General features: G+C 32.9%; 1 protein-coding gene across 1 annotated transcript in view; it reads left to right on the top strand.

Annotated features, from left to right (window-relative positions):
* Positions 1-219: 219 nt before the first annotated feature.
* LOC132733773 (sushi domain-containing protein 2-like) overlaps positions 220-15,580 on the top strand; it is a 59,597-nt gene continuing 44,236 nt past the window's right edge. The window contains exon 1 of the mRNA XM_060720455.1: positions 220-1,366. Within this exon, the coding sequence (XP_060576438.1) occupies positions 1,103-1,366 (264 nt within the window). The 5' untranslated portion in view covers positions 220-1,102. The remainder of the gene's footprint in view (positions 1,367-15,580) is intronic.

Genomic DNA, 15,580 nt, shown 5'->3' with positions numbered 1-15,580 from the left:
ATATATTGCAAATTGTTTGTTTTCCTTATTTCTTTCGAATTGAATGGTAAACCTATTACCTCGGGTAGACGACCTGTCACTATGTAACTACATTGGCCCGCCAGCGTCAACTTTTATTGATTTTGACGTACAATGTTCAGGGGTGTGATGACAGATGACCTACATTCACGCATGTAACGTATAGTTTGATATAGACTATCCGATGTATATAATGCTAAACGAGGCGAGGAATGCACCATGAATGTATTGTTAAAAATTTAATGTATTTAATGAAACTGGATGGTGTTCGGATTATTTGAGAATCGTACTATATCAACGTGACGGTTGGATAATATTTTTCTTGGATTTAAAACAAAGGAATAGTGAAGTTATTTTGAGTGAAATGTGTGAATAGTAAGTCTGTTCATAAGAAAGGACCGAGTCGACTCGTACATCATTTAGACAGGCATATTTCGTAAGTATCAGTTGTGAACAAATCGGTGCTGTTTTTACAAACATTGGAATGGGTTTTATTTTTTGAACTGATCAGATCACGTAGATCTATAAATAACGATCGAAAACTTTATTTAATAAGTTAAAATACAAAGCGCATGGTTTTACATTAAACCAAGAAACTATGTGTATTGTAATGTATGACGTGTTGACTAATTTGATCAAAAGTCGACCGTTTAAAACATATCATTTATAAAAATCGGTTAGTTATAATAGGGTATTTTTAACAACAAAAAATGAATAATGAATTGTTTAGGAATTGATTATTTCATAGTTAAAGATATGTTCTTGTCAAGTTTTGAATGTGGTTAAGTGTTTATTTACAAGAAAAACATTTTCCGAACGTTCAGAAGGAATTAAAAAAACAACATAGTAGATCTATTGTAATAGGAGTTTATTTTGGAATTTTAACATATTCGTGACATGTGCATATATATATAGACTTGTATAAATTTAAGTGATTAGGAATAAAACATCACCCCGATTCGAACATCCGACCTAAATGCACAGGGGCCGTTTATTTGTGCCATTGGGAGAGCCAAGGACCCTGTCAACGCTATGTTTGGTGCCGGACTAAAGGGTGACAGCGTGCTTAAATCATGTGACACCAATGATTGGACTAACAAATGTCCGGGATATAATGTTTTCAAATGCCGGGGCTCCACGACGAAATAAGGTTTCATTTATTGCTTTGTTGGTAGTGTTTTGTCTTGGAATAGCTAAAAACTGTACAGCCATCCCCCTAGAAGACTTCTACCCGTTCAACATCACCGGTGGGGATAATAAGACACGGTTTGAGGACGATGGTGGCACAGATCTGATGCAGCTTCCAGTTCCTTTTCCATTCTTCAATTATACATATTCAAGTTTTTACGTAAGTATCATGAACCTTTCGATAATTACCAAACACCGGAAATCCTGTATGCACATTTATTTACATTAACACAGAACTTGTCCTTTTTGCTCATTTTCTATTATCGACTCGTTATACTCAATTTGATAAGGTCCTTCACATTTCTTTTTTTGATGTTCAAGGACCTATTTCCTAGTAAGAAATGGTGTTTTTATTTGGGAAAACATTCGATTAACAATCTTAGATAATATTATAGATCTATTATTTATATGGGGAATTGTAATATACCGTATCAAGTCTATTTAAAGTATATATAAATTCAGATTGAGTACCCCAATCTCTCACCCGCAGCAGTTTTTCTGTTACAAATTATATAAATTCTACAAAGTAACAATGTCGCTGTCTTCTTGAATGCCTAACATAACTCACAATTACATAATACCGCATCGAGACACAGGTTCGGACATATTCGTGATAAGCGGACCATCTTATTTGTTATAGCCATTCTGAGATATCCGAAATACGACTTGTACGCCCAATAACTAAAATTTATGTGACGTTTTCTTATACTTACATTAATTAATGCATTCATTTCAAACAAGTTTTGTCACCCACACGCGTCTTCATGGTTATTGATAACAGCTTTTTTGTCGTAAATTATTAAAATTTAAATATACTGAAATCAACGTTCCAGTCAGTCGATTGTAACATCTTAGCTTATTTCAGTAATTTTTTAAAGAAATAGATTATATAATATTTAAAGTGTAGTTGTAAAACCACCCAGTCAAGAAAACAGACGAACTATTTTAGGTAAATGATTTAGATTAAAATTAATGTAATGATCCAATCATGAATTTATATACCCGACGGGCAAACCCTTTGTAAGATTTCTGTCTTGTGGGTGCGTGGGTAAAACCACTTGTGGGGGTGTAATATCACCACCAATTTCTGTCTTGTTGTGGCACGGGTAAAATCACCACCAGTTTCTGTCTGGGTAAAGTCACCACCAATTTTTGGCTTGTGGTGACGAGGGTAAAATCCTTACCAATTCCTTTGCAATGATGGTAAGGCTATATTTTGGTGCGGAATATTACAATCCGGGAGTGCGGGAACCTGCAGCATGTGCTGAGGTTAGGTCAAAGTACACTTAGTATAAGATGGTAAAAACATACTTCATACACGTAGAATTAATGACTTTTTAGCGACCAAACTTTTAAGAATTTTCCTTCTATTTTTTCCATCTTCCTCAGCTCGTGCCACGTGAAAAACGTCACGTGACTGTTCGCTCTTAACAGGGTCTTCCGAATATAAAAGACCCTACACTGAACTTGCTTTGAATGGTATTTTTTATGCGTTTTTTTGGAAAACAAGAAATAGAACAAGGGTGAGAAAATGCAGACATTAGTAGATGAATAACGTACATTTTTAGATCGACAAATTCTTTCCTAAGGAATGCATTCTATGTTACAACCGCCGTAGAGCACGCGAGAAAACCGTGCGCTTTGTTGAGTGTTCGCAGCATTCAGTGATAGTAAATTTAGTAGGTAGATAGCAATTTTTGTTCCGAGCACTCATAATTCATTTACCAGGGTGGCATACACATACTATGACGTCATACCAACGTCTGATATGAAAAACAACATGCAACTGGTGTTTTATTGTCTATAACTGCAGGTCGACGATCTCCGATTCATTTGATTTGAACAATAATTTATTACATAATTTCGGCTGAGCTCGGGTATTTGTGCAGTAGACTTTTCAGAGCGCTGGAGCTGTTAATGTTAGTATGGGATTTCAATTTCAAGGCCAAGCTATAAATTTGCCAGCCGTCGAGTTTAATTTACACTTTGTAAGAACTGTATTATAAGTGTACATGTATGTACATTTTGTATATATAGTAAGAGCACGCCACAAAAGATAGCGTTCCAATTTTCAAACTTGAACATTGAACTTTTTCTAAAGATTGTTTTATTATTTCAAGTTTTATTCAACCAAATTTACGTAAACGCAAATACTTCCATACTAGTACTCGATCTGTGCGTGCCCAAAAAAAAGCCAACTGCATTAAAGTGAAAAATATTCTTTTAAAATCATATTTAATCAGTGAAATTTTTATTTCATCTTTATTGTTAAGAATTTATGGAATACAATAATAAAATGAATAAATAAATAAAGCAAACTCATGAAAAAGGTGATAATTAATACATTTACAAGCGGCTTGCAAAATTCACAATTAAGGTAATCCTGATAGTCAAGAATCTTGGCTGTCCTTTATAATTTAATATAGGCGAGTTTTATTGTATAAAAACTGTACTATATATTTCGTTCATTTAAATTTCTTATAGATGCTTATTAAGTATGCTAATTAAATTAGTCGCCGGATTTTATGCGAACATGTACTAGCATAAATTCGTGGCAAAAGTGACATTTTGATATGTTAAATGTGAAGATTTATTAAGACGATACATATTTTAGTTTAATATGAATATAATGAACAAATTGCGCGAATTACCTCTATTTTTATGCCGCATACAGTTTCCGATTTCATCTTTCACTAAATACACTTGCTAGAAATTATTTTTGCTGTTTATATTGATGATAATAGGGAACAAAAACAACGAACAAAAACCTCCGCCAAGTTTGATTAACTGTAATTTTGAATATTTTGTTATTTAACAAAGATAGATAGATAGATAGATAGATACTTTATTAACTTAAACTTTTACAAGTTTTTCGTTATAACAAATAATATATGATACAAATTTACAATCACATGACAATGGCATACATAGAAACATTGAAATTAGTGCATAACATAGTGGGAGAAAGTAAACACACACACATACACACGCACACACGCACGCACGCACACAAGTACACCACACACACACGCACACACGCACGCCACGGTAAAAAATAATATTTATCACATGGAGAAGGAGGATGGGTATGTGAATACAGTTGCAATTCAGTTTATGAATACAAAAATTATACACAACCTAGATTTAGTAAAGTTCAATATGCAAATAACATTTACTAGTAGATGGTATAAATGATATGAAAAACTAAACAATTTGACTCGCTCTAACAGAAAAAGCTTTATACAAAAATTTACCGAGATTCTTTACTATTTTAAAATTCCTAGATTGCATCAATTCTACAAATTTGTACACACTTGGATGTCTGTAATAATAAGATTTTATAAAAGTCTTTCTTAATTCATCGTAAAACGGGCAAATGATTACAAAATGATATTCATCTTCTATATCGTTTTTGTTACAAAGTAGGCATTTTCTTTGATTGCGGTCTATTCTATTTGGCGCATATCGGCCTGTTTCAATTCTCAGTTTATGTGATGATAAACGCAGTCTGGATGTAGCAATTCTAAACTTTTTAGGTAAAATGTCTATATAAGATTCAAATTCAAAACTATTTTTAATATATCCATACGATACTTCACTGGTAGATAACTTACGTTCCCATTTTTGTTTAAAAACATCAGTTACTCTTCCTTTAAACAAAAATATGAAATTTTTTCAAGTCAACTAAACCTGGATTGTACCATACATAGGAAAATCCGTATTCATCTAAAAGAGATTTAACATTATAAACCCAATTATTTTTATTATTCTTAATTTCAAGCAGACAATCATATAGTTTACTGATCAAGATATTTTCCGTCGAAAACAGTTTTGCACCAAAATTTAATAATTCTAAACATATCTATTTATATACATTGGAAATCGACCTAACTCTCCATAAATACTATTTGTACATGTTGACATTTTAACATTTAATAATTGTTTACAAAATTTTAAATGAACACGTTCTATTTCTTTCGATTTTCCAAAGCCCCATATTTCGCATCCGTAATTCAAGGTGGCAGCAAAAAAAGCATCAAACAGTTGGCACATAACAGAGGGTTTAACGGCATAATATTTTGTTTTATGTATTAAAACATTCAAAGCTTTTAATCCTTTACCTACTAGTGTCGTCTGATTTAAAGTATAAGAGCCCGTGTAATTAAAAACCGTGCCTAGATAATTAAAGTTATTTACAGTTTCTATTAAGCTACCTTTGTATGTCCATTTTTCGTTTGCATTTAACGGGCCTCGCTTTCTGAATACAACAATTTTTGTTTTATCAGTGTTGACTTTCAAGCCCCCACTTATCACAATATTCATTTAGCAAATCAAGACTATGCTGTAATTCCACAGGACTTTTACCAAGTAAAACCATATCGTCAGCAAATAATAAAAGAATAAAAGTAATATCGTCAAGAGTTAAACCACACACAAAGGACTATCTTGTAAGAACAGTTCTAGGTCCTCTATAAAAAGAGAAAATAGTAGAGGCGACATTATCTCCCCTTGTTTCAAGCCCACAGCGCATGCAAAAAAGTCTGAGTAAGAGTTACAAGCCTTTAACACATGTTTTAACATGTGAATACATACTTCTTAAAATTCGCAAAGCTTTGCCCACCTATACCTAGCTTATATAATTTTAAAAATAAACCATTTAAATACACTGTCAAAGGCACGCTTTAAATCAATAAAGCAACAATAAAGACGATTTTTATCATTTAAGATTTTTGAACGATAGCATTAAGAACAAAAATTGCATCAGTAGTTGACCGACCTTGACGAAATCCGAATTGCGCATCACTCAATCTACTGTTATTTTCGGCCCAGCATGAAATTCGTTTATTTAAAATACCTGTAAAAATTTTGATAAACAACTTACTAATGTAATCCCTCTATAATTACGAGCATCACAGGGATCGTTTTTCTTAAAAATAGGTATAATTATGCCCTCTGACCATTTATCTGGAAAGTGACCAGTATTTAAAATAATATTGAAAAGATCTACTAAATGAGATGACAATATATCGATACATGATATAAAAGTATTCGTTTAAAAGCATATCATTCCCAAAAGCTTTATTCCTTTTCAAATTTTTTAACAACAGACAATAATTCTTCTACAGTTATTGTACTATCTAGTTCATCAAAACATCCCCCTGGCCAAAATCATGATTATTTAAAAAATTCTCTGCTTCCTCAGTTTCAAATTGTGATATTTCACTTTGAAGAGACGAAAAATAGTTGAAAAAATCCCTATTTGTTAAATTGCCACTGATATTACCTTTTGATTTACAATTGAATAATCTCCAAAAATCTCTTGGCTTTGAGTGTCTAAGATTTTGTAATTGGGTAATTTTATTTACTTCATACTGTCTACGTTTTCTTTTTATCAAACTTTATAAACAGCCTTATTATTTAACATATGTATTCTATTTTCCTCCGTTTTTGATATATTTATACATATTTACAGCATTTAAATAAACATATTTAGCATTATGACAGTCATGATCGAACCAGTCGCCTTTTTAAAAAAATTTTATTGTGCCCCTTTGGGGTCCCGCGAGCACGTTTTTCAAAACAGTGGTCCTATTTATTTAAAAAATATGGCTGAACACAACATTTAGTCATACGCTTGAAATGTCAGAATTTAAAAATAAACGTTTAAAAATTTAACTGGCCAATAATACCTCGTTAAAGGGTTTTTCATCATTTCCCTTTTTCCTGATGATTATTTTATCAGTATATCGGGTTTGAAATATATTTTGAATAACACAAAGGTCCCAATTCTTTAAAAGGGTGAAAGGTAAAATCATCAATCATTTAAAATTTTTTTCATTCAAAATAATATCAAACGACTTGCCCGAGATGTTTGATTGAAAAAACCGTTTGGTCATTTTCCCAATTATTGGGAAACGTAAATTAACAAACAAACACAGAGATAAGTTTTAAACCCATTGCATTAATTGTATTATCAATATAATTACGTGGACAAGAGAAATCTGGTGAATAATCGACGTCATCTATGAAATCTACATAACGGTCATTTTCTATAAAATCTTTCTTCGAGCCTACTCGTGCATTCCAGTCTCCGGCCAAAAACAGTTTACCCAATGATTGATACATATTAATATCATTTTGTAATAAATCAAACAAATTTACATTGACAACATTATATGCAGGGGAATTCTCGACCCATATATATACACCTGCAATAAATACATCAGTATCAAAGTTGAAAAAGTGTTTATCTAATTTAAACCATAAAATAGTGTCATGATGGTTCTGTATTAATTTTACACCTTTACAAATTGAGTCTTTAATATAAACAACCGTGCCTCCGCTGCATCTTTTCGCGCGACGGTGCTGGAACTTCCTATAAAAATTGAAACATTTATATCCTGGGATATTTAAAGAGGAAATATTCATTAGTCCAGCTTTCAATATAAAAATATAATGTCAAAGTCATAAATCCTATCAGTAAAGTCCGGGTCTTCGAGTTTGGCACGGGTTAAACCGTTAATATTCCAGGATAAAATTTTTACCCACCAGCCTCCGCAGATTGCTAGTGTCCACTATCATCATCACGAACAAGTCTGCCGTTTATATATAATTTATCATAGGTGATCCATGCCCTCTTGCCTTCACGGATGGCTGCTTTCATTTTTGGTACAAGCCTTCTGCGGCGATCGCCTATTTCCTTTGGGTACTGTTCGTTTATGAAATGGCCAGTTTGCTTTAATTTGAATCTCGACCTGCGGACCTCCTCCCGATCTTTAAATAAAGAAAAACTTAGCCACAATATCTCTGGGACCGCCCGGCCGAGCTTGACCCATTCGATGAACTCGTTCAAATTTAATTTCGTTTACAATACTCTGGGCGATTTGACACTTTTCTACTAAAAAATTGCGTAACAATCTTTCAGCTTTCCTCGGGTTTTTCATTGATGGATTCCGTTATATTGGTAAAGATCAAATTGTTTCGCATAGATTGTGATTGGATATATAATAGATTGTCCTCCATTTTGACCCGTTCATCACTCAAACTGTTTATTTTTGTTTTGGTTGTTTTCAAGGTCAAATTCAAGTGATTCAACTTTTTCGGACACAATGGATAATGATTCTTTATTAGAGTTTATACTATCATATACGTAAGTTCTCATCTCTTTTATTTCTGTTTGAAAGTTATTTATTTTCATTTCTAAAGTATCCAATTTTTCCAGGCGGCTATCCATACAGCTAATTTTCTGTTCAATTCTTTGTAGATATTTTATTACGTCACCAGAATATGAATGTGTACATGTAGACTGACTTACATTTGAGCTACTGGAACACCCGACCGTCTCTTGGTTTATGCGGGCTAGGTTCGAACACTGAATTGTCCATATTTGATTCTGGGTTTTCAAATAATACAAAATTTGCTTGTCTAAGAGAGTCACTTACGCTTAAATCCGCCCTTTTATCGATATTACTAGGAGAGCTTCCGTTTCTTCGGTTTTTGTACGCATTGTTTGAACTTGTAATAGAGCTGTTGCTGTCTGAACTGCTTTTATGTTTGCGTTTCTTTTCCCCGTTTTCCTTCATATGTTGTTTCTCCTGCTTATTTGTCTCTCTGTTTCTTATACCTTTACCCATTTACTTAGAAAGGCTACACTATCAAGTCAAAATAACGAAATCCTAAAGCCCTTTGTCTTTTGACAATTCACGATTTGCACAGTATATTTCCATATATATCCATATATTTATCAATCCAAAAACACAAATTTGCAATATGAACAAACTACATCCAGATAAATTTGATTTTGTTACAAAAATGTATTTTTAAAGCTCCAATTTCTGAAAAATATTTATTTTTTACAGAGCGCCGAAAATTTTCGACTTCGCGCCATTGATCACGTGACTTTAACTTTAACAAAGTTATGCTCAGTGGGTTTACATTAGTAAGATTTTTTAAAGTTTACGTATGGATGGAATATAAATAAAAATGCTAATAATTTGTTACATAATAAAGCATTTAAGAAAAAAATAGTCACCTGGTACAGGGATTTGATCGTTGTTGTTGTTGTTGTTGCTGCTGTTGATGATGTTGTTGTTTTCCACTAAAAAGGGGAGTTTGCAGAATGATTTATACATTAATATTTACATTAAGGTTCTATGTAACATGAGTACAATATAATCGTAAAATTCTACAAAAGAGGTCTATTACAATATTGTCCATATTTAAAAGTTAGAGGCCACTGACCTTTATGATTACCAGTAGTATTTAACTTTTAGGAAAACCATCGGGTGCTGTCACTGCTGTGTACAAAGTCTTTATTTTGAAAATGTTATATATATAACTTTTTATCACATACCCACTACTCGTGCCATTTTTGCGACTCAGTAAAAATAGTATTGCACGGTCGTGCGTATATTTTGACGTGACGTCATTTGCTGAATGTTAGCGTTATACTACAGTGCGTCAATGAAAAATGATTCTATAGTCTTAATTTTGGACATGTGTTAAAAAAGAATATTATATTCGTGTAGGTTCATTACTAAATTTATTGAACTCGTTGAATAAACTTATATTATTCTCGCCAGAGGCTCACACAATTCAATTTTATTCAACTCGATCAATAAATTCAGTATTGAACTTAAACTCATGCAATATCCTCTATATACAGTTATATTTATTCATCTCAGTATGCTTCTGTATATCCTTATTCAGAAGGATATTTTTAGGTCCCAGAAGCTTAGTATTAAAAGTGCCAACTTCTTTTAAAGTTCATGTAAATGATTTTGGGCAATGGATTAAAATTTAAAAAACAAAAACCTATACGTAACTATTATTTTGTACCTCTCTCCGTAATATATACAGAGTTATATCATGATAATTAATCGGCTTGGTGTTCCGAATGGAAACGTGCCTTTCAAATCATTGTACAAGGCATTTTCGGACATTGTATTAGACACAATCTAATTACACGTTATTAAGACAGAGTTACTTTGTATTAAACATATCCTGTAATGACCTGGTCGTTCTTTATTACAACTTGTGTCACCGCCCTTCAACTGTTATTAAAGAGGGCGGTCAGTTTTACAGTTAACGTTTGATTCACGTATAAACGGTAGAAAACGTTTACTATAATATGCTATTTATGTCAGTACGTGGCGTGTAAAAATAACGCACGCACGTGTGTAGTTTTGCTTAATTAAGATACTTTATGAAGTTTAGCGGTTATAATCTTCGTTATAGAGGAAACGCGAAAATTGCGTAAAATCCCCTGATAAAGTGCTTTTTATAGTTCATTGATATATTTAATGAGCATATTATCTTTAATGTGTTTCTAATTAAAAAAAAACATAAATGAATAAATAAATGAATAATTAAATAAATACATAAATATAAAGATTAATGATAAATAAAATGATTTAAAGAATGAATGAATGAATGAAAAAAGGAATGAATGAACATCAATCAATCAATCAATCAATCAATAAAAAAATCAAACATTGATATGAAAGTAAGACTGGGAGATGCGTTATAAAGAACTTTACGCCGCCAACTACAATATTTAGCTATTTGAAAGTATGATCGTAAATATATAGTTTTAAAATAAACTTTACCAAAAGTTAATTAAAACAATTGTTTAGTTATGAAAACAACGACTGGAAAAATCGTTTCCAAACGTAATGGAAATATTCTCCTCCCAAACAGACTTGGTCAGGTCCCAGCGTTCTCAAATAATATTTATGTTTCACTGATGTGAATTTACGGCGTAACGCCCAAAATATTTTTTTGATCTTGTTGTATTTACAGCTATCGTATAAAACACTTCATTGTTTAGATGGTTTAGTCGTATGTAGGAATAAACTACACAGGCACGAATAAGCGTACGTCTGTTTTGTATTTTTAGTATTTTTAGTTTTCTGCAATATTAAATATATAAGTGGAAAAAAGGTGAAGAGATCGCGAGAAAGGCATGAGAAAACTACAAGATTTCTTTGTTCTATAATCTGTAGTTTATTCGGCATGATGATATTGTTGTTTTAACATTCCGAGATAAAAAATAGTGCAGAAACTATTACTAAAATGCAGACGTTGATACAATATTTCAAACATCATTTCTTAAATCATCGCGATCATTATCATCATCATCATCATCGTTATTTTGATCGTTATCATCATTATTAATATCATCATTATTATCATCATCATCATCAGTATCACCATCATCATCATCATCATAAGTATCGCAAACACCATCATCATCAACAACAACAACAACAACAACAGCAAAAACAACAACAGCAGCAAGTAAATCATCATTTCTTAATTTCTAATCATCATAAATCATCAATGCATCATCATCAGTATCGCCACTATTATCATAAACAACATCAAAAAAGACAGCAGCAGCAAGTAAATAATAATTTCTTTATTTCTAATTATCATCATCATCATCATCATCGTCACGTACTTTATTACTCACAACTTATTTACATGTTTAACATGTCATATAAGACACCATAATGAAAATAGCTGTTTATCTTGTTATTCAAATACATGTTTATCATAATTTAATGTGAACATATTTCCTCCTGGCTAAATTATTTAGTTATTCATCTTTTCCGTAATAACTCATTTCTAAGCCGTTTATGAGAATACTGTCCTAACAGTAAGTTTATCGTGAAACATGCATGTATGCACATTGTTTAATAAGCACTTTGATGACTCCGATTACAAAAAAGAACGCAAGCAAGCTTTTATTTTTTAAGAATGCACTTCCGGTTGTTGTTTCCTGGATATGAAATCGGTAAGTACTTTTACCGGTGCCGCCCACTGCATATTGATTCCTTTTGTTTTCTCCTCAGTAAGCTAAATAGTTTATTAAGTGTTTTGTATTTTGCACCTGATTCATTGAGCGCCATAAGCCACTAGTGTGACATTATTAGTCGGTTGACATAGATATTATTTTATTAATTATATTAATGCGTTTATATTTAAAATTTTAATAATGTGCAGTCAAATTCCAAGTTACTGCAAAACATAAACATTCAACTCGCTTGAGCAAGACGTAAATATGTTATATGTACGGATGCCGTATGGAGACAACGGTGGCCTAGTCAGGCTAGTGGTAAATGTGTCTTCCACTCAATCCCGGTACCGTTGGTTCAAGCCTTACTCGGGTCACGACCGGGTTTTCTCAGTTGACAGCAATGCTAGTTAATTCAAGGAAACATTCTTCATTAATACCAGTTACAAGAACTTGTTTAATGGAATGCTTGAACTTTGGAAAATATAATTATGTATACAGTTGTTATATTACTCACATATTGAGAACATTTTAATTTGGAATATTAAAATAGATTTAAATACGAAAATATTCAAACGTCGAATCAATGCCACTCAATGTAAGAAACTATATTGTAAATTTGACAGTTTAAATACGGAACTTCAGCGCTGAATATTTGAAATACAAAGTTGAATAAACTACTGGTTGACACGCATTGTTGTTTTACAAGATCGCAAGATTTTGTCCCTTTACGTCTAACTCCGGATAATGAGTTCCTGCTGTAAGATTTAACGTAAAAGTGGGAGGGGGAGGTAAGCAAAAGATATTATTAGATAACCAGTCATTTGGCGTCATTGTATCTTCATGCACTATCACTAAAAAAAATAAAAATGTTCAAATCTTTATTTTTATCACACGACCGTCTTTATATACTCGAGTAGAGCACGTTTAAACGCTAGTTTGAATTGATAGAACTAACCCTTAACCTGTTTGCGACAAAATTTTCTATCCATGACCAGTGTAGACCTGCGACAAAATATTTTATCCAAGCGACCAGTGTAGACCTGCGACAAAATTTTTTATCTATGCGACCAGTCTATCTATTCGACCAGTGTAGATTTTCGACAAATATTCTATCCAAGCGACCAGTGTAGACCTGTGACAAAATATTCTATCCATGCGACCAGTGCAGACCTGCGACATACATATTTTATCCATGCGACCAGTGTAGACCTGCGACAAAATATTCTAAACATGCGACCAGTGTAGACCTGCGACAAAATATTCTATCCAAGCGACCAGTGTAGACCTTTGACAAAATATTCTATCTATGCGACCAGTGCAGACCTGCGACTAAATATTTTATCTATTCGACCAGTGTAGACCTGCGACAAACTATTCTTTCCATGCGACCAGTGCAGACCTGCGACAAAAATATTCTATCCATCCGACCAATGCAGACCTGCCACAAAATATTCTTTCCATCCGACCAGTGCAGACCTGCCACAAAATATTCTTTCCATCCGACCAGTGCAGACCTGCGACAAAATATTCTATCCATCAGACCAGTGCAGACTGCCACAAAATATTCTTTCCATCCGACCAGTGCAGACCTGCCACAAAATATTCTTTCCATCCGACCAGTGCAGACCTGCGACAAAATATTCTTTCCATCCGACCAGTGCAGACCTGCGACAAAATATTTCTATCCATCCGACCAGTGCAGACCTGCCACAAAATATTCTTTCCATCCGACCAGTGCAGACCTGCCACAAAATATTCTTTCCATCCGACCAGTGCAGACCAACATTACTCAATGTTCTCTGTGCTGTCTGATCATGGTCTACGTCAGTACTTAATTGTGAAAATTCCCTAAAATGATCAATGTTGTAAGATTTAAAAGAGAAGTCGATTTAAGGCATTTAGCGGAGTAATGACACTAAATTTTAACATTTAAGAAATAGTGATTTTCACAGTTTAGGGATAGAATTGTAATAATAAAATTATCACTGCTCATTTTCAGAAAAATGTATCGAGTTCTATATTTTAACACCTTTCCCAATACATTTTGGTATTGTTAATCCGAAAAATGTGCCCAATCGCAAACTTCTGGCTTATGACCCGTTTTTATAGTCCTTAAATGTATTTAATCAAATTTACATACCCTTTTGTTTTTCCTTTTAACGGGTATGATTGATCTTTGTTTAGTATAAACCTCTGATAATGCTATCTGAGAATTAATTTTGATACTGGGGTTTTATTATAAAATATTGATTCAGGACCTGCTCACTTTGAAGGGCACGCCTAAAGTTCAAACACACCTGATAGACAAATACAACCTGTTCGTATATAGACCACAGGGTAATGGTGTATAAGAGAGTTACAATAGGACTATAAGATATACCTTTAGATACGTTACTCTTTTATATCTGTATATGTCTTTTAGATCTTTTATGGGAAAAATAAACTGACAATAGTAAGTCTGTATGTATATAAATTTGATATTGATTTGTACATTGTTTATCATAGATAAAGTTTTAATCATTTTTACATGCGTCTCAAATTATGAAATCATTTATCGATGAGTAATGTACATGTACATATTAGGAGTATTACGTCACGATTTTTAGCTTAAAGTCCCATCGCGACGTATATGTGAATAACATGGGATCACATTTTATATTATATACTTTGCTTCACATTTTATGGATAAACTTATCCAAATAAAACAAGAGTCCAGTGCAAAACATGACGATTTATGTCGAATCTACTTGTCTTAAAGATAAACTGATTGTTAACAAATTCTACTCATACACACTAAGTGATCAATATATTTTAAAGCCCATCGTCTTTCTTTTAATCACTTCTCGTGCTACATGCTACGATATTTGAAAAAAGTTCATGGTGCTCTATGTACATGAAGGACACATTAGTTTATACGTTTTAGTAATGGAAACTAAAGCTGATTGAAACACCTAGAACCAACCGGTACTAAGCAAAAATTTAAAGTTTCTTGCTCAAGGAAACAATGGCTTGCCCCTAACAGGGTTTGAACCCATGCTGCCAACAACCCTTAGATCTGCTTGATATAGACAAAAATACACGTACCAATATTTGCTGGTTATTGTGAGACGAATCAATACTTGTGCGATGGCCACACCTGTGCGAAATAATTACTAAACGTCAAAGGGTATCTTAGATCACCAACCATCATGAAAGCCTGAGCAGTCCCCATATGGTCTTTACAGTGTAGGTTTGAGTGAAAACTAAACCTATGTTTGCTTATGATTTTCACGTTCGTTAAAATGAAAATAATATATGATTTTTTTTAAGTTTTTGGTTTTAATTTTACGATAATTAACCTCCCTGACGAAGAGCGACATCAGTGTCTGGCTATACAACATCTTTCTTTTCTTATTTTGAGAAAAAAATGTCCCACACCTCTACTCCTCCAAAGTGAGAATAATAAATGAATTAATAGACAACCTTTTTAGCAGACGCCAATTTGTTCAAGCGTCTGGAAAAATATCTGGTCATTTGAAAGAATTACATATCATAATGTACATGTATACAACAGGTTCCTAGTGAGTAATACAT

Source organism: Ruditapes philippinarum, unplaced genomic scaffold (genome assembly GCF_026571515.1).
Source record: "Ruditapes philippinarum isolate M1 unplaced genomic scaffold, ASM2657151v2 ctg487_1_1_1_1, whole genome shotgun sequence".
NCBI classification, from domain to species: Eukaryota; Metazoa; Mollusca; class Bivalvia; order Venerida; family Veneridae; genus Ruditapes; species Ruditapes philippinarum.
This window is presented reverse-complemented; position numbering and strand designations above follow the sequence as displayed.